The 21,086-nt window shown below is 39.7% G+C and overlaps 2 protein-coding genes across 2 annotated transcripts; both read right to left on the bottom strand.

Annotated features, from left to right (window-relative positions):
• Positions 1 to 426: 426 nt before the first annotated feature.
• Positions 427 to 8,452, bottom strand: LOC142741733 (chymotrypsin-like elastase family member 1). Its single transcript, XM_075851071.1, has 8 exons — positions 8,413 to 8,452; positions 7,870 to 7,967; positions 5,857 to 5,957; positions 4,670 to 4,795; positions 3,208 to 3,344; positions 1,725 to 1,870; positions 1,384 to 1,548; positions 427 to 435 (listed from the first exon to the last, which is right to left on the bottom strand). The coding sequence occupies exons 1-8, from the start codon at positions 8,450 to 8,452 to the stop codon at positions 427 to 429; spliced, it is 822 nt and encodes a 273-aa protein (XP_075707186.1).
• A 5,002-nt stretch (positions 8,453 to 13,454) lies between these two features.
• LOC142741732 (chymotrypsin-like elastase family member 1) lies at positions 13,455 to 21,086 on the bottom strand. Its single transcript, XM_075851070.1, has 8 exons — positions 21,047 to 21,086; positions 20,504 to 20,601; positions 18,877 to 18,977; positions 17,691 to 17,816; positions 16,276 to 16,412; positions 14,754 to 14,899; positions 14,413 to 14,577; positions 13,455 to 13,463 (listed from the first exon to the last, which is right to left on the bottom strand). The coding sequence occupies exons 1-8, from the start codon at positions 21,084 to 21,086 to the stop codon at positions 13,455 to 13,457; spliced, it is 822 nt and encodes a 273-aa protein (XP_075707185.1).

The following is a 21,086-nucleotide window of genomic DNA, read 5'->3' as shown; positions in this document are numbered from 1 at the left end:
TGCCGCGACGGGCTACTCGCGCCGCATCATTTGTCCCTCTTTGCGATACTTGAAAGTTGGGAGGTATGCCACAACCTGCTATACACCATGAATGAGGAGGATATATTCGAACACCAGGGTCTGGAGGCAATAGACCAATAGAGCAACTTGCCACATGTGGCCTGGATCTGAGGGCAACAAATTGTTGGATACGAGTGAATGGGGTCAGTGAACTGCTGGACATCAGGCTGAAGAGGATATTGATCTACATTTCGTAAATGTTAAGTAGGTTGTCAAATGTATAACGCCATGTAGCACATATGAAAAAAACGAGTGAAACAGATTTACTGGAGTTAAGTTCTTTATTAACATTTTTTTCATTAAAACAACACAGATAGGTTGTGTGTTGTAGTTGTTATCAGGTGCCCTCTAAGGAGAGTGATCCATTTAGATGTTCTGTAAAAGAAAACATATATGTAAATATAAACATTTTGTTTGTATATATAAGATATTGGGGTACATTATTTAGTTTGTACAAAACAAATACAAAAACAGATAATTTTAACAATCTATTAGCCCTTTAGCCTAAATGATAAAAATACACTAAATCTTCCTTGCACAGAAATATCGTCAAACAAAAGTCTAGAATTAGAGGTGCCATTAGGTCTTTCCAATGCCTGCTGCTATAAAATAGAGAATATAAACTGAGTAGCAACTGCTGCCCAATGAAATGTTTAAGTTTCAAGGTCTAATGTTGGGACTAAGTGGAGGCATTATTGTAAGATTCATTTCACCCATTTCTGTAATACTGATACTATTGATGGCATGTGTTACCTCGATTCTACAGCACAGCATTTTAATATATCGCTGATACATAGGCAGTTACTCGGGGCATTATACTGTGTAGGGGCATCTTTAGGGGCACTATACTGTGTAGGGAGGCACTTTCGGGGCATTATAATGTGTGGGGCAGCTATAGGGGCATTATACTGTGTGGGGGTAGCTTTAAGGGCATTATACTGTGTGGTGGCCACTAAGGGGTCATTATAATGTGTTTCACCCCCCCTCTGCTAAACCTCTAGCTACGCATCTGATGGTCACTGGTGGTTGGGTCTGGTCACATGACCCATCATCAGCGCCCATAATCGGGCCTCAGCGATGCACTTCAGCAGGATACCTTGAGCCTGCCCCCTCCCTGGCCCACACAATTATCATTGTTTTCAATGTTGCAGGGACTTATTTTTAGAAAGGAGCTAAGTAGCGGCATCTAGCTACGAATAATGCTGACATACGTCAGACTAAATGGGGCTAAGTACAGTAGTGGGGGGCCCCAAACAAAAGTCTCGGCCAAAAGTGGGTCCCGGCCTCAGAAAGTTTGGGAACCACTGATCTAAAATATGTCACATATATGTCACTTACGCTGTTGATCCAGGCGATGTAAGAGGAGACTTTGGTAAACACGGATGGTTTCTGAAAGTAGTTGCAGCCAAGGGAAGATCCAAAGCTGACAATACCATGAACCTCGTAAACACCACCGACAGCGCAGTTGAGGGGTCCACCGGAATCACCCTAATGTGCAGTTATGAAGCATAAGATTAAATAGATATCAATATTTTTTCCCCTTTTATAGTATAGTATATATAGTTTTACAGTATGATTATTTTTAGTATAGCCTGTTTTTAGGTGGCAGGACCAGTCCTGTAGTTCTTTATTAAAGGAAAGCATTGTAAGGAGATGCAACTTACATTGCAGGAAGATTTGACTCCATCTCCACCAGCACAGACCATGGTGGTCTTGACAGTGCTGCCCCACCAGGCACTGAGAGAGCAGGTTGCGTGGGCAACAACGGGCAGAGTGGCTTGCTGGAGAGTAGAGGGAAGAGCTCCACCGGCTGTAGAAATGATAGTCTCTCATTATAATCATTGCAATAAAATGTGATTCTCTTATTTAGGTTATGTTTACCCTGGTCTGCGACTGAAAATTGCAACAATTATCAAAGTGACATAAGAATAAGAAAAGCATAGGAAGTACCTATAAAGGGTTTGGCTGCTTTAGAGAATCTCTTTTTGTTAGAAGGGTCTAATAATAATAATAATAACAATAATAATAATCTGGTCACAGAATGTCCCACTGCTGGGACCCCAAGCTATCAGCTGCAATCTGTGGCGGAACCTGGCAGCAAGTGTTCAATTGCTCTGCAGCGCCACTACAGGAAAAATAAAGCACTGTACACACAGTTCCAATTCTAATCAATAGGTTTTCCTTGTAATTCTTGGTAGTGCCAGGTCCTCCATAAGAGACTCTTTGTAACCCACTCTCCACTTTGGCTAATACATTAGGGTCTTGAACAGGGTACCACCCACTAATAAATCAGAAGTCCCTAGTTTGGTATTTAATAATTGGTTTTCTAATCCAGACATCTCCTTAAAGGGAACTTGTCACGTTGAAAATGTAGCCCAATATGTGGGCAGCAAGTTATAGAGCAGGAGAAGTTGAGCAGATTAATATATACTTTTGTGGGAAAAGATTCAGTATAACTTGTGTTTTGTTAATTTTAACCTCTGCTCATTCTGGACTTAGGAGTCCTGTGGGCGGTCTCACTTAATGATTGACAGCCTTCCCAGTATGCGCATGCTTACAGAGATAGCTGTCAATGCCTGAATAGGACTGCCCACTAAACTCCTAAACCCAACATGAGTAGGGATTTAGATCTATAAATTACAAGTTTCCCACGAAAATATATATTAATCTACTCAGCTCCTCCTGCTCTTTAATATGCTTCCTGCAGTTTAGATTGCATTTTCAGCGGCTCCCTTTAAGATGGTTTATATAATTAAATAGTGAAAAACATCATAAAATCACAAAATAGTGTATATGTATTGCACAAAGAAAGCAAATCTAACCAGCCGGTATTACCAATTCATACATGGATATAATTGACATCCTGATATAAATGTTACAGGGTCATTTTTAAAAAGTTAAAAATTGGGACCATGATTGAAATTGAGATGAAAATGACAAGTGCTCTGGTCACTACATAATTATGGTGTTTGTCTATTAGTTTAGCATCCTGAGATTGTTATCCAGAGGTGATGGGAACTGTGCTACAGCTAACAAATTGCACCATGGGTAATATTCATTCTGCAGATGGTGTCCACGACGAGGCAATGGGCGTGCATACAGTGCATTTTCAAACTCTTGTGGAAAGTTTCTTAAAATAGAACTTACTGGTGAGTCTTCCCCATCCGGTAACAACGCAGTTGTAGTTATGGGCCAGGGTAGAGCCACTTGCTGGGAGTGTAGCCACTTTCGCGGAAGCGTTTAGGGTAGCACTGGAGGCCAGCCACAGGATAGCAATATCATATCTGTATGAAGAGTTGATAACAATGTATTCCTGTACTTATATGGAGAGTTTTAATAATAAAAATATAATCAAAACGTCCTGACCATATTACATTACAAGAAGTACAATGGCTTCTCAAAGTGATAGGGAAGAAAGACGTGTTTCACTGGTGCAGATTTATATGTAAATTAAGAAATTATTTGCACATTGCTACATCATATGAGGTCACTACATAAACAAAAATAATAATGATAATAATAATAGGAGATATATTACTTACTATAGTAATAATAATTGCTCCACACTTTTCCCAGTCTCACAAGTCAGCCACCTCAGAATAATCTTTCATTCCGCCCTGTCTTTTAAAACCGCACATCCAAACCCTAGCCAACTCCTAAAGCCTCCTCCTCAAAAACATTTCTCTAATCTGCTCTTTTGTCAACTTTGAGTCAACAAAAATGCTATTACATGCCCTCATCATCTCCCACCTAGACTTATGCAACGTACTTCTGTGGGGCCTCCTATCTGACTCTCTTGCATCACCCCAATCCACCCTCAACTCTGTTGCCTGGTAAATCCACCTCTCCCCTAGTTCAACAACTAACTCTTCTCTCTGCCAATCCATTGTCTATTGTCCAGCAAATTCATTTCCAAATATGACATACAAGGCTGCCCACAACCTGTCCCCTCTATACATCTCTGCTCTAATCTTCCTATTACCTCCCCACACGTAATCTCCGGTCCATACAAGATCTCGTACCTTGCTCTCCTCTTATCTCCTCCTCACATCATTGTCTCCAAGATTTCTCCTGTGCATCCCCCATACTCTGGAACTAGCTAACCCAACACATCACACTCTCTCCCACTATGCAAACGTTTGAAATAAACCTGGAAATTTACCCTAAAAGCTTACAACCTACAATGACCCTACACTACCGTACAACTAGCTTCTCCTACTGTCTTTTTCTCCCTTCCCTTGTAGATTGTAAGTCCTCACAGGCGTGTGTCCTCTCTCATTCTGCTCATGTGTATTGTACTTTTTTTCTATTGTCTCATGTTATGTACATAAGCCCTATTTTTCATATCTTCAGTGTCCTGGAATTACCTTTAAAATAAATGATAATAATAATAATAATAATAATAATAATAATAATAATAATAATCATAAAATCTATATATTGCAGATTCAAAATAGAAACCTGAAATTAAAATCTTTATATAAAAAGTGCAATAAATGTCTGTGACTTGATCTAACGATATTATGTCATTGTTAATGATGTGTTATGTTTTTATGTAAGTGCTTTCAGCTTGCTATAAAATCTTTTTGCTTGTCAGTCAATTTCATACCCAGCAGCAACATTGTTGGTGTTCCAGCTCGCATGTTTCCTGATGGTAGAGACGGAAATGAACTGTTCAGTGCCATCAATATCACTAAGATTGTGATCTCCAATGGCCACACGGAAGGAAACAGTCCTGTTAGGGGTGACAAGATGGAAATGTATCTTTACTGGGTGTTCTGTATGTTCACAGTCATTTTCAAAGCAACAGAAAGCCACAGAAAAGCCACTTACGTTTTTTGAACAGTGAGGGTATTTTCACACGCTTACTAAAAAAACATCTGAAAATACGGAGCTGTTTTCAAGGTATAACAGCTCCTGATTTTCAGCCGTTTTTTTTAGCAACTCACGTTTTTCACGGCAGTTTTTGGAGCTGTTTTTCTATAGAGTCAATGAAAAATGGCTCCAAAAACACGCAAAAAGTGACATACACTCTTTTGCGGGCATTTTTTTACGCGGCCGTTTTTCAGAACGGCCCCGTGAAAAAAAACGCCCCGTCGGAATAGAACGTCGTTTTTCCCATTGAAATCAATGGGCAGATGTTTGGAGGTGTTCTACTTCCGATTTTTTGGCCGTTTACGGACAGAAAAGCGGCCGAAAATAAGCCGTGTGAAAATACTCTAACATATTGCATACAGCAGAATTGCTGGTTACTAGGTCTGTCTGTTAAAATATAACAAATTAACATTTATTTTTTTTCTCTAGCAGGTGTGCGCAGCATAGAGCTGCTTTCTTTCTTTCTTTTGAACAATTTTTTGTAACTCATAAATCTACAGCTATAAAAATTAGGGCACAAATGATGTCTTTCAATACTAGGACCTGTTTTCATACCCAAAACCAAGGTGCTAACCTGTATCCAATTTTCTAAGACGTCATTTGCGAGCATCTGCATGGATTCATCCCATTACACTTGTCGGTGGAGCTCACTTCATAGATGCAACAGCAAAAACGTGACAAAAACTCAGGGGTAGCCTCTCCCTCAAAAATTACACTAATTTCAGATGGTCAGACTGTGGCCACATTTTAGCATCTGTAGTATGCCCACAATACTTGGGGCTCCTGCGGTTCTACTGTACTGGGCTTAGATCACCATGTGGTTCTATTATCTAAATATTTATTATAAATTAGATTATCTTAATTATTTAATTATAGTATATATTAATATAATGATAAGATATTATAAAAAATCATGCTTACCTGTCCACACAATGAGCAGCGGTCAAGACACGGTTGGCACGGATGAGGGAGGCTCCACAGGTGTGGTACCAGCTGCTGCCAGACAGATACTGGAGAGATAACTGAAGAAAGCCAATGATAGAAAATATTATTAATTACACTATCACTGCCACTATGGTCAGACATATCATACATGCGACCTGTAGAGCTGCACAGGGTCTCATCAGGCAAGGGGGACGCCTGCCATCTTTCTAGCTGCTAGTAGCATTATACTGCCTATTAGATTTCATGTAAGAGACTGAAGTAATTAACTTTATACAGTAGCTCACAATTACTGGTGGATTGGGGGAGAGACATTAACGGAGTACTCTATGATAAATGGGGATGCTCTATAAATGGAGAGATAGGGGCCCATATTCTGCTCTTGCATGGGGGGCCTCTGCTGTCTATGTCCGCCAATGAATGACACAGTTCTTATTTCAAGCCCTCTGTGAAGGTTACATATTTTTTATTAAGTGATCAACTGTGACACCATCTTCCTAGATTCGGACTAGTGTTCATACATGCTGTTAGCCACCTGCTGTCCATATTGCATGTGATGATAGGAATCATGGGAACTGGATATTAGAGATTGCTTTAAATTATCCTTTAAGTTGTCCACATTATCTCCAAAATTCACTATTAAGATGTAACTAAACCGATGGTATGTTCTTAGGATGCCCGTACACGTGAGGAATTTATTTAAGTTTTGGTTAGGGTTTTTTATGCATTTTTTGAAGCCAAAACCTGGTGTGGATCATAAAAGAGAGAATGTATAAAGGACAGAATTCATATATGTTAAAATCCTATTGATGTGCTTTAGAAATGTGAAAATATGTTTTACAGATCTCAATGAGTTGTAAGTAGACGCTACAGAGCTCTGGCTGTCGAGCAAATAATTTTTCATTGAACTTTGGTAGTATAATAAAAATATATTGTTCACTATCTAATGCATTTATTTTAAGATACCTTAAAAAACTCTAAAATATATCGTTGCATAGTGCTTACTGGCTTTTTATTTTTATTTTAACTCCTTTTTTACCATTGCTCCATTAGAACACAGTTTTGATTGGTGATTGCAGCATATCTACAGTGTCTATGGTCGCTAGAGTCCTAGTTCATATCTTAGGAATGAGGCTTAGGGTATGTTCACACGTAGTCAACAAAAACGTCTGAAAATCCAGAGCTGTTTTCAAGGGAAAACAGACCCTGCTTTTCAGACGTTTTTTTACCAACTCACATTTTTCGCTGCGTTTTCACGCCGTTTTCGCGGCGTTTTTTACGGCCGTTTTTGGAGCTGTTTTCATTGGAGTCTATGAGAAAACAGCTCCAAAAACGTCCAAAGAAGTGTCCTGCACTTCTTTTGACGAGGCTGTATTTTTACGCGTCGTCGTTTGACAGCTGTCAAACGACGACGCGTAAATAACAGGTCGTCTGCACAGTACGTCGGCAAACCCATTCAAATGAATGGGCAGATGTTTGCCGACGTATTGTAGCCCTATTTTCAGACGTAAAACGAGGCAAAATACGCCTCGTATACGTCTGAAATTTGGCCGTGTGAACATACCCTTAGGCTACTGCTCATTCTCTATCCCTCAACATACTTTACCCCTTAGCTCTGCCAGTTCAGATGGGCTGCTCTGTATAAGCACAAGCTCACCAGAAAGTCGAGAAACGGAAACCATTGGCACCGGATCCGTCACCATTTAAATCAATGGTGATGGAAACAGAAACCTATGGTTTCTATTTGCGTCTGTAAGTGAACCGTTCCAACGGAAAGCTCCAACGGAACACCGGAACGGAGCCCTAGCGCAGATGTGAACGAAGCCAAAGGTAATTAACATAAATTAATCTCAATAAAGAAGGGGGAGGAATCCTTAGATTCCAAACTGTGATTCTACCATCTATTGTCACAATACTGAATACAGGCTAATAATACCCATATTTTTATAGATTTATTGTCGCATATTTCTGTATATAATAGTGAGTACTAACCTGCCAGGGCCAGGCATTCTTTGCTGCAGTAGTTCCTCCTACTACACGTCCATTTTCATTTTCTTCAAAATAGCTGATGTCATCATCAATACATTGTCCTTTGGGCAGAATAATATAGATATTGAAAGAATACAAAAATTTTAAATAATTATATTTGCAAATTTTCTTATATTCAGTTCATGTCTAAAAGGCGTCTGGATTATCAATAATAAAGTACAAAATGTTTAATCATATATGTATGTAACGGATTTCATTGTACAGAGATCCAACATAATCAATACATCCGTGTAGTTCTCTGTACACATATTATTGATTGTGTGATATATAATATTTTTTTCCTGAGTTTACATTTCACATTCAATTCAGATTAGTAATTATTATCAATTTGGATGCATCATTGTCAATACTATTTGGAAACAGAATACCCACACACATTAGATCCCACATCGGATTTCTATGAACGATCCCCCCATCACCATGCCAGACTGAGTTGGCCATTCCTACAGTACAGGTATCATACTTCAAACCTATAGGAGAGCTTACCGCAGAGGACGAGAGTAGCAAGTACGAGAAGCCTGAACATTGTGAGACAATTCCCTGAGAAATTTCCTGTGAAAAACCGGAGGTGTCTCCTTATATACCATTGAAGAAGTGCTAGCTTACAGTGGGAATATTTCCAGGTGTTACAGAAAAAAACGGTGGTAAATATAAGTATAGTTTTCCTCAAGGGCAAGTAACCTATATAAATATGTTTAGTATCAGAAATGGAAATAACAAACGAAAGAATAGATTGCCAGGCTTTTTCCAATGTCTGGTACAAACATTTATTAAGTCATTGAATTTCCTTTTTGACTTTTTTATCTAGTTAATCAATATTTTCTCAGTTTTTTTAGAAGGGGCAGCATCTTATCAATATTTGGTGAGTCCATGTAATTTTTTCAGTTTTGAAAAGTCTGTAAGGGGTGTAACTTACATGTTCCCCCCCTATGTGAAATTATTACACTGTACATTTTAATCTGTATATATGGCTTTTAGGCTAGGTCTACACATTATGGATTTTCTGCATACAATTTCCCAGTAAATTCGCAGAACATCGCAGAGAAATCCGCAGCAGCAAGTCCACACCAAACCAAAAACTGTGGCCCTTCCCAGCCTATTAATACCAGCCTGCGGCCGCCCCGGTGGCCGACCATTGCTACAGATGGTCGGGTACCGGATTATACCCGGCCCTTCCCAATACCCCTGGTGGCGGTGGGTAATAATGGGGGGGGGGGTTAGTACTAGCCTTTTTACTGGCTACCACTAAGCTCGCCTTAGTAATGGACGTTGTCAAACAGGCAACTGTCATTACAAAGGTGCTAATAAAGTATTAAAAAACAGAGACATAACTCCCTGTTCACATAGAGATTTTTGGCGCTCAACTCTCAAAATTGCCCCGCATTGATTTCAATGTGATGCAGAGGCGTCTTCTTCCCAGGCAGATTTGGCCGCTCGCGCCTCTGACCTCCTATTGAAATTAATGGGAGGCAGAAAAAACCTGTGGCGCTTGTTTCCAAGCGTTTTTCGAGATGTTTTCGTTAAGTTTTAGATTTAATGGCTGCTGGCAAAAACGGCACCGAAAACCGCGGACAAAAAAGTGCAGGCATTTCAAAATCTTCCACAATATTCTTGCAGGAATACTGAGGCAGATTCTTTTTCTAGATGCAAAAAACTGTGTGAAGGGTGTATACACACAGTACTGTTTTGCCGCGTTTTTCCCGCATGGCCGGAAAGCAGATCTAAAAATCCATGCGTTTTTCTGGCAATTTTTTCGATGCGGTTTTCGGCTGCGCAGTGGAAACGTGGCAAAACCGCACTGTGTGAATACACCGTTACAAAATAATTTTTTATTGGAATAAAATCTCCCCCACACAACACTCGGTAACCATTTTATTTATAAAAAAAAACAAAAAACATAAAGTGTGGACCTGTCAACTGAAAAGTCATTCACCACAGGGTCTCCCTCTTGACTTTCATCATTCTCAGCCTTTTGGTGTGTTCTAGAGCTTTTGCCAGCTGCATTGTACAATCTCTTCAAAAATGGCAGTTGGACACTGGTTGACAATATGAAGACACCTTTTCCTGGCTTGTAGCCAAAATTAGGGAGATTTGCCTGATTCACCTTGCTGTAATTCTGGGAAGTGCTCCCTCTTGTGTCCAACATAGGAAAACATGTCAAATTATTAGTTAATTTTTAATACTTTCCACTTTGTGGAAAAAAAAAAAAAATACACCAAAACCCCCCCCAAAAAAAATATAATAAAAATAAGTAACTTGCTTGAAAGTTTTTCAAAATTCGCGACACATTCCCTTTAAGGGGACATTGTCCTACAGTCAGTGACTCCCAGGCTTATTTAGCCTGGGAGCCATATTACTATATTGCATCATTGCTTCTTGGCGTAACTGGTGATATAATATAAGGAATAATTAACTCAATCTTTGCACATAGCAGCTTAATACCTGTGTGATGGTTACTTTTGCACTTTTTTTCCTTGAAAACCTTGAAATATCTGATACTGGTGTTCTGAATGTGCTACTCAGCATATTGCTTAGTCATTTCCACAAATAACAATGCTAATATTCCATTAATATATGCATTTTAGAATCTAAAGTGGCAGCCCTGATATCACAGCAAGAAAACCTCTTCCATAGCTATCCTAAGTACGTCACCTACATAAATCTCAAGCAGCATCCTCAGAGAGTGAAATTAATATAAAAAAGAATGATAAAACAAAAATCAAACAGTGAAAAGCATAAGGGTATGTGCACACGAGAACTGTCTTTTATGTCTGAAAAGACAGACTGTTTTCAGGAGAAAACAGCTGCGTCGTTTCAATCGTAAAAGCTCCTCCTCGTATTATGCGAGGCGTCTTTGACGCCCGTAATCTTGAGCTGCTCTTCATTGACTTGAATGAAGAACGGCTCAAATTACGTTGCAAAGAAGTGTCCTGCACTTCTTTGCCGAGGCAGTCAAACGACGACGCGTAAATTACTGGTCGTCTTCACAGTACGTCGGCAAACCCATTCAAATGAATGGGCAGATGTTTGCCGACGTATTGTAGCCCTATTTTCAGGCGTAAAACGAGGCATAATACACCTCGTTTACGTCTGAAAATAGGTTGTGTGAACCCAGCCTAATACTGCTCCTATTCAGATGATCGATGTTCATGTCCGAGTGCTGTCTGAGCATATAACTTACAACAAACGGACTGAACACTGACCTATAAGAGTGTATTCCCACATGTGAATGAGTCTTAAAGTTAATGGGCTCATTCACATGTCCGATTTTCCACCATTGGTCCATGCAGAGAAAATCCCAGCATGCACTAGTAAATATAACCATGATAGGGACTTATTAAGTTTTTTAGCACCTCATGATTTGACCATGTTGAGCAACCCCTATTCAAGCTATGGTTTTTGAGAGCTCATTTCAGGCCTGTGTTTGTTTGGTTGTCAGTTATCAGTAGCTTTAGTACATTTTATATTAGTAAATTGCATTGTGTGTTCCAGTTGTGCAAGTAGAGTATATCAGCGTTGTGAGAAACTAGATATGGACCGCAGAATCCACAATATATACGTTGATCTGAGCCGCTAGGCATAATTTATAAACATGAACATGAGGTTCTTTGTTAACATTTTGATCAAACTTTATGAGCCCACTTGCCACTTCACGGCGAACTCTTTCAAAGTGGGTCCCTACTCTATCTGTTGCAGCACCGCATGGCGGCCAATGCCACCGCAGCACCGCTCCTGCAGAGGGAGCAACCCAGGGGCCCGAAAGCACCCATGCTATCAGGCTGTGCCAAGCCTCCCCCACAAGTGCAGCACTACAGCAACAGACGCCACCCCACAGCACCACAACATGTGAACAGATGGCATAAGCTCACCTTACCATGCGCCCCCAGTGGCAGAGAGCACAAGCAAGTGCAGAAACACTTATTAGGTCATTCCTGAATTAAAATCAGCTGTTTTTTTCTCAAATGTGTGGAGTGCTGGCGCCAAGTAAAACAAAAAAATTGGGGAGGATAGACTTTACATTATCAGCATTGTGAGAAACTAGATATGGACTGCACAATCCACAATATATACGTTGATCTGAGCCACTAGGCTAAATTTATAAACATGAACATGAGGTTAACAAAGAACCTCATGTTCATGTTTATAAATTATGCCTAGCGGCTCAGATCAACGTATATTTTGTGGATTGTGCGGTCCATGTCTAGTTTCTCACAATGCTGATAATGTAAAGTATATGCACCTATGTACAAAGAAAAGAAAATATAAGATACATGAACTATGAAGGAATAGTTATATGGCACATAGATTTTGTCATATTGTGTCACCAGACTTAGCCTTTGCCAACTCTTATGATAGAGCCATTTCATGTTTTGTATGGTAAATGAGCAATCTTCCCAGAGCTGTATAACTCACATGATGTTCTTATGGCAGGTTGTACTTGCTGTAAGAATTAGGTATATGCAGATTAAATAATGATATACCTCCAAAGTGTACCAAAAACTGAAGGACATGCTTGAGATTTGACCTCTGTCTGTTTGGAGCAACAACATACCTCCCAACATCCCAGATTCAGCAGGACAGTCCCGTATTCTGGGTGATGTCCTGCTGTCCCGGGCAGGTGGCGGTATGTCCCAGTGTCAACTAAGCTAAGGGGCCATTATAATGTAAGGGGGCATTATGTATGGGGCAGCGATGGGAGTATTATACTGTAGGGGGCAGCAATAGGGGCATTATACTGTATGGGGCAGCTATGGGGCAATATACTGTAAGAAAGCAGCTATGAGGGCATCATACTGTATGGGGGCAGCTAAGGGGCAATATACTGTTTGAAGGCAGCTATGGGGACATTATCCTGTATTGGGGCATCTATGTGGTATTATACTGCATGGGGGCAGCTATTTGGCATTATACTGTGTGGGAGGCACTATGGGGTATTATACTGTGTGGGGGGCAGCTAAAGAGGCATTATACTGTGTGGGGGTTGTGTGGGGGCATTATACTGTGAGGAGGCACTATGGGAGCATGATACTGTGTGGGCTGAATCGGGTTTGTATGGGCGAGGATTGGGTGGGGTTAGAGGTGTGGCTTAAAAGAAAAAACATGCTGCGACGGGCTACACGCGCCGCATCATTTGTCCCTCTTTGCGATACTTGAAAGTTGGGAGTTATGCCACAACCTGCTATACACCATGAATGAGGAGGATATATTTGAACACCAGGGTCTGGAGGCAATAGACCAATAGAGCAACTTGCCACATGTGGCCTGGATCTGAGGGCAACAAATTGTTGGATACCAGTGAATGGGGTCAGTGAACTGCTGGACACCAGGCTGAAGAGGATATTGATCTACATTTCGTAAATGTTAAGTAGGTTGTCAAATGTATAACGCCATGTAGCAGATATGGAAAAAAACGAGTGAAACAGATTTACTGGAGGTAAGTTCTTTATTAACATTTTTTTCATTAAAACAACACAGATAGGTTGTGTGTTGTAGTTGTTATCAGGTGCCCTCTAAGGAGAGTGATCCATTTAGATGTTCTGTAAAAGAAAACATATATGTAAATATAAACATTTTGTTTGTATATATAAGATGTTGGGGGTACATTATTTCGTTTGTACAAAACAAATACAAAAACAGATAATTTTAACAATCTATTAGCCTTTTAGCCTAAATGATAAAATACACTAAATCTTCCTTGCACAGAAATATCGTCAAACAAAAGTCTAGAATTAGAGGTGCCATTAGGTCTTTCCAATGCCTGCTGCTATAAAATAGAGAATATAAACTGAGTAGCAACTGCTGCCCAATGAAATGTTTAAGTTTCAAGGTCTAATGTTGGGACTAAGTGGAGGCATTATTGTAAGATTCATTTCACCCATTTCTGTAATACTGATACTATTGATGGCATGTGTTACCTCGATTCTACAGCACAGCATTTTAATATATCACTGATACATAGGCAGTTACTCGGGGCATTATACTGTGATGGGGCATCTTTAGGGGCACTATACTGTGTAGGGAGGCACTTTAGGGGCATTATAATGTGTGGGGGCAGCTATAGGGGCATTATACTGTGTGGGGGTGGCTTTAAGGGCATTATACTGTGTGGTGGCCACTAAGGGGTCATTATAATGTGTTTCACCCCCCCCTCTGCTAAACCTCTAGCTACGCATCTGATGGTCACTGATGGTTGGGTCTGGTCACATGACCCATCATCAGCGCCCATAGTCGGGCCTCAGCGATGCACTTCAGCAGGATACCTTGAGCCTGCCCCCTCCCTGGCCCGCACAATTATCATTGTTTTCAATGTTGCAGGGACTTATTTTTAGAATGGAGCTAAGTAGCGGCATCTAGCTACGAATAATGCTGACATACGTCAGACTAAATGGGGCTAAGTACAGTAGTGGGGGCCCCAAACAAAAGTCTCGGCCAAAAGTGGGTCCCGGCCTCAGAAAGTTTGGGAACCACTGATCTAAAATATGTCACATATATGTCACTTACGCTGTTGATCCAGGCGATGTAAGAGGAGACTTTGGTAAACACGGATGGTTTCTGAAAGTAGTTGCAGCCAAGGGAAGATCCAAAGCTGACAATACCATGAACCTCGTAGACACCACCGACAGCGCAGTTGAGGGGTTCACCGGAATCACCCTAATGTGCAGTTATGAAGCATAAGATTAAATAGATATCAATATTTTTTCCCCTTTTATAGTATAGTAGATATAGTTTTACAGTATGATTATTTTTAGTATAGCCTGTTTTTAGGTGGCAGGACCAGTCCTGTAGTTCTTTATTAAAAGAAAGCATTGTAAGGAGATGCAACTTACATTGCAGGAAGATTTGACTCCATCTCCACCAGCACAGACCATGGTGGTCTTGACAGTGCTGCCCCACCAGGCACTGAGAGAGCAGGTTGCGTGGGCAACAACGGGCAGAGTGGCTTGCTGGAGAGTAGAGGGAAGAGCTCCACCGGCTGTAGAAATGATAGTCTCCCATTATAATCATTGCAATAAAATGTGATTCTCTTATTTAGGTTATGTTTACCCTGCTCTGCGACTGAACATTGCAACAATTATCAAAGTGACATAAGAATAAGAAAAGCATAGGAGGTACCTATAAAGGGTTTGGCTGCTTTAAAGAATCTCTTTTTGTTAGAAGTGTCTAATAATAATAATAATAACAATAATAATAATCTGGTCACAGAATGTCCCACTGCCGGGACCCCAAGCTATCAGCTGCAATCTGTGGCGGAACCTGGAAGCAAGTGTTCAATTGCTCTGCAGCGCCACTACAGGAAAAATAAAGCACTGTACACACAGTTCCAATTCAAATCAATAGGTTTTCCTTGTAATTCTTGGTAGTGCCAGGTCCTCCATAAGAGACTCTTTGTAACCCACTCTCCACTTTGGCTAATACATTAGGGTCTTGAACAGGGTACCACCCACTAATAAATCAGAAGTCCCTAGTTTGGTATTTAATAATTGGTTTTCTAATCCAGATATCTCCTTAAAGGGAACTTGTCACATTGAAAATGCAGTCCAATATGTGGGCAGCAAGTTATAGAGCAGGAGAAGTTGAGCAGATTAATATATACTTTTGTGGGAAAAGATTCAGTATAACTTGTGTTTTAGTAATTTTTTAACCTCTGCTCATTCTGGACTTAGGAGTCCTGTGGGCGGTCTCACTTAATGATTGACAGCCTTCCCAGTATGCGCATGCTTACAGAGATAGCTGTTAATGCCTGAATAGGACCGCCCACTAAACTCCTAAACCCAACATGAGTAGGGATTTAGATCTATAAATTACAAGTTTAACTCAGTCTTTTCCCACAAAAATATATATTAATCTACTCAGCTCCTCCTGCTCTTTAATATGCTTCCTGCCGTTTAGATTGCATTTTCAGCGTGACAGGCTCCCTATATAATTAAATAGTGAAAAACATCATAAAATCACAAAATAGTGTATATGTATTGCACAAAGAAAGCAAATCTAACCAGCCGGTATTACCAATTCATACATGGATATAATTGACATCCTGATATAAATGTTACAGGGTCATTTTTAAAACGTAAAATCTCTCAAAATGCTTTTATTATAAAAAATTGGGATCATGATTGAAATTGAGATGAAAATGACAACTGCTCTGGTCACTACATAATTATGGTGTTTGTCTATTAGTTTAGCATCCTGAGATTGTTATCCAGAGGTGATGGGAACTGTGCTACAGCTAACAAATTGCACCATGGGTAATATTCATTCTGCAGATGGTGTCCACGATGAGGCAATGGGCGTGCATACAGTGCATTCTCAAACTCTTGTGGAAAGTTTCTTAAAATAGAATCAACTTACTGGTGAGTCTTCCCCATCCGGTAACAACGCAGTTGTAGTTATGGGCCAGGGTAGAGCCACTTGCTGGGAGTGTAGCCACTTTCGCGGAAGCGTTTAGGGTAGCACTGGAGGCCAGCCACAGGATAGCAATATCATATCTGTATGAAGAGTTGATAACAATGAATTCCTGTACTTATATGGAGAGTTTTAATAATAAAAATATAATCAAAACGTCCTGACCATATTACATTAAAATAAAATGGCTTCTCAAGCGATAGGGAAGCAAGACGTGTTTCACTGGTGCAGATTTATATGTAAATTAAGAAATTATTTGCACATTGCTACATCATATGAGGTCACTACATAAACAAAAATAATAATGATAATAATAATAATAGGAGATATATTACTTACTATAGTAATAATAATTGCTCCACACTTTTCCCAGTCTCACAAGTCAGCTGCCTCAGAATAATCTTTCATTCCGCCCTGTCTTTTAAAACCATACATCCAAGCCCTAGCCAACTCCCAAAGCCTCCTCCTCAAAAACATTTCTCTAATCTGCTCTTTCGTCAACTTTGAGTCAACAAAAATGCTATTACATGCCCTCATCATCTCCCACTTAGACTTATGCAACGTACTTCTGTGGGGCCTCATATCTGACACTCTTGCACCACTCCAATCCACCCTCAACTCTGTTGCCTGGTAAATCCACCTCTCCTCTAGTTCAACCACTAACTCTTCTCTCTGCCAACCTATTGGCTATTGTCCAGCAAATTCATTTCAAAATATGACATACAAGGCTGCCCACAACCTGTCCCCTCTATACAGCTCTGCTCTAATCTTCCTATTACCTCCCCACACGTAATCTCCGATCCATACAAGATCTCGTACCTTGCTCTCCTCTTCTCTCCTCCTCACATCATTGTATCCAAGATTTCTCCTGTGCATCCCCCATACTCTGGAACTAGCTAACCCAACACATCAACCTGGAAATGTACCCTAAAAGCTTACAACCTACAATGACCCTACACTAGCGGACAACTAGCTTCTCCTACTGTCTCTTTCTCCCTTCCCTTGTAGATTGTAAGTCCTCACAGGCGTGTGTCCTCTCTCATTCTGCTCATGTGTATTGTACTTTTTTTCTATTGTCTCATTTTATGTACATAAGCCCTATTTTTCATATCTTCAGTGCCCTGGAATTACCTTTAAAATAAATGATAATAATAATAATAATAATAATAATAATAATCATAAAATCTATATATTGCAGATTCAAAATAGAAACCTGAAATGAAAATCTTTATATAAAAAGTGCAATAAATGTCTGTGACTTGATCTAACGATATTATGTCATTGTTAATGATGTGTTATGTTTTTATGTAAGTGCTTTCAGCTTGCTATAAAATCTTTTTGCTTGTCAGTCAATTTTATACCCAGCAGCAACATTGTTGGTGTTCCAGCTCGCATGTTTCCTGATGGTAGAGACGGAAATGAACTGTTCAGTGCCATCAATATCACTAAGATTGTGATCTCCAATGGCCACACGGAAGGAAACAGTCCTGTTAGGGGTGACAAGATGGAAATGTATCTTTACTGGGTGTTCTGTATGTTCACAGTCATTTTCAAAGCAACAGAAAGCCACAGAAAAGCCACTTACGTTTTTTGAACAGTGAGGGTATTTTCACACGCTTACTAAATAACATATGAAAATACGGAGCTGTTTTCAAGGTATAACAGCTCCTGATTTTCAGCCGTTTTTTTTAGCAACTCACGTTTTTCACGGCAGTTTTTGGAGCTGTTTTTCTATAGAGTCAATGAAAAATGGCTCCAAAAACACGCAAAAAGTGACATACACTCTTTTGCGGGCATTTTTTTACGCGGCCGTTTTTCAGAACGGCCCCGTGAAAAAAAACGCCCCGTCGGAATAGAGCGTCGTTTTTCCCATTTAAATCAATGGGCAGATGTTTGGAGGTGTTCTACTTCCAATTTTTTGGCCGTTTACGGACAGAAATACTGCCGAAAATAAGCCGTGTGAAAATAGTCTAACATATTGCATACAGCAGAATTGCTGGTAACTAGGTCTGTCTGTTAAAATATAACAAATGAACATTAATTTTTTTTCTCTAGCAGGTGTGCGCAGCATAGAGCTGCTTTCTTTCTTTCTTTTGAACAATTTTTTGTAACTCATAAATCTACAGCTATAAAAATTAGGGCACAAATGATGTCTTTCAATACTAGGACCTGTTTTAATACCCAAAACCAAGGTGCTAACCTGTATCCAATTTTCTAAGATGTCATTTGCGAGCATCTGCATGGATTCATCCCATTACACTTGTCGGTGGAGCTCACTTCATAGATGCAACAGCAAAAACGTGACAAAAACTCAGGGGTAGCCTCTCCCTCAAAAATTACACTAATTTCAGATGGTCAGACTGTGGCCACATTTTAGCATCTGTAGTATGCCCACAATACTTGGGGCTCCTGCGGTTCTACTGTACTGGGCTTAGATCACCATGTGGTTCTATTATCTAAATATTTATTATAAATTAGATTATCTTAATTATTTAATTATAGTATATATTAATATAATGATAAGATATTATAAAAAATCATGCTTACCTGTCCACACAATGAGCAGCGGTCAAGACACGGTTGGCACGGATGAGGGAGGCTCCACAGGTGTGGTACCAGCTGCTGCCAGACAGATACTGGAGAGATAACTGAAGAAAGCCAATGATAGAAAATATTATTAATTACACTATCACTGCCACTATGGTCAGACATATCATACATGCGACCTGTAGAGCTGCACAGGGTCTCATCAGGCAAGGGGGACGCCTGCCATCTTTCTAGCTGCTAGTAGCATTATACTGCCTATTAGATTTCATGTAAGAGACTGAAGTAATTAACTTTATACAGTAGCTCACAATTACTGGTGGATTGGGGGAGAGACATAAACGGAGTACTCTATGATAAATGGGGATGCTCTATAAATGGAGAGATAGGGGCCCATATTCTGCTCTTGCATGGGGGGCCTCTGCTGTCTATGTCCGCCCATGAATGACACAGTTCTTATTTCAAGCCCTCTGTGAAGGTTACATATTTTTTATTAAGTGATCAACTGTGACACCATCTTCCTAGATTCGGACTAGTGTTCATACATGCTGTTAGCCACCTGCTGTCCATATTGCATGTGATGATAGGAATCATGGGAACTGGATATTAGAGATTGCTTTAAATTATCCTTTAAGTTGTCCACATTATCTCCAAAATTCACTATTAAGATGTAACTAAACCGATGGTATGTTCTTAGGATGCCCGTACACGTGAGGAATTTATTTAAGTTTTGGTTAGGGTTTTTTATGCATTTTTTGAAGCCAAAACCAGGTGTGGATCATAAAAGAGAGAATGTATAAAGGACAGAAGTCATATATGTTAAAATCCTATTGATGTGCTTTAGAAATGTGAAAATATGTTTTACAGATCTCAATGAGTTGTAAGTAGACGCTACAGAGCTCTGGCTGTCAGTGTTATCATAGGAACACTTGGCCACAGAGTAAATCATTTTTCGTTGAACTTTGGTAGTATGATAAAAATATATTGTTCACTATCCTGTTCTAATGCATTTATTTTAAGATATCTTAATTTAAAAAAAAAAAAACTCTAAAATATATCGTTGCATAGTGCTTACTGGCTTTTTATTTTTACTTTAACTCCTTTTTACCTTTGCTCCATTAGTACACAGTTTTGATTGGTGATTGCAGCATATCTACAGTGTCTATGGTCGCTAGAGTCCTAGTTCATATCTTAGAAATGAGGCTTAGGCTACTGCTCATTCTCTATCCCTCAACATACTTTACCCCTTAGCTCTGCCAGTTCAGATGGGCTGCTTTGTATAAGCACAAGCTCACCAGAAAGTCGAGAAACGGAAACCATTGGCACCGGATCAGTCACCATTTAAATCAATGGTGATGGAAACAGAAACCTATGGTTTCTATTTGCGTCTGTAAGTGAACCGTTCCAACGGAAAGCTCCAACGGAACACCGGAACGGAGCCCTAGCGCAGATGTGAACGAAGCCAAAGGTAATTAACATAAATTAATCTCAATAAAGAAGGGGGAGGAATCCTTAGATTCCAAACTGTGATTCTACCATCTATTGTCACAATACTGAATACAGGCTAATAATACCCATATTTTTATAGATTTATTGTCGCATATTTCTGTATATAATAGTGAGTACTAACCTGCCAGGGCCAGGCATTCTTTGCTGCAGTAGTTCCTCCTACTACACGTCCATTTTCATTTTCTTCAAAATAGCTGATGTCATCATCAATACATTGTCCTTTGGGCAGAATAATATAGATATTGAAAGAATACAAAAATGTAAAATAATTATATTTGCACATTTTCTTATATTCAGTTAATGTCTAAAAGGCGTCTGGATTATCAATAATAAAGTACAAAATGTTTAATCATATATGTATGTAACGGATTTCATTGTACAGAGATCCAACATAATCAATACATCCGTGTAGTTCTCTGTACACATATTATTGATTGTGTGATATATAATATCTTTTTCCTGAGTTTACATTGTACATTCAATTCAGATTAGTAATTATTATCAATTTGGATGCATCATTGTCAATACTATTTGGAAACAGAATACCCACACACATTAGATCCCACATCGGATTTCTATGAACGATCCCCCCATCACCATGCCAGACTGAGTTGGCCATTCCTACAGTACAGGTATCATACTTCAAACCTATAGGAGAGCTTACCGCAGAGGACGAGAGTAGCAAGTACGAGAAGCCTGAACAT

The sequence above is a fragment of the Rhinoderma darwinii genome, chromosome 2 (assembly GCF_050947455.1).
Source record: "Rhinoderma darwinii isolate aRhiDar2 chromosome 2, aRhiDar2.hap1, whole genome shotgun sequence".
NCBI classification, from domain to species: Eukaryota; Metazoa; Chordata; class Amphibia; order Anura; family Rhinodermatidae; genus Rhinoderma; species Rhinoderma darwinii.
This window is presented reverse-complemented; position numbering and strand designations above follow the sequence as displayed.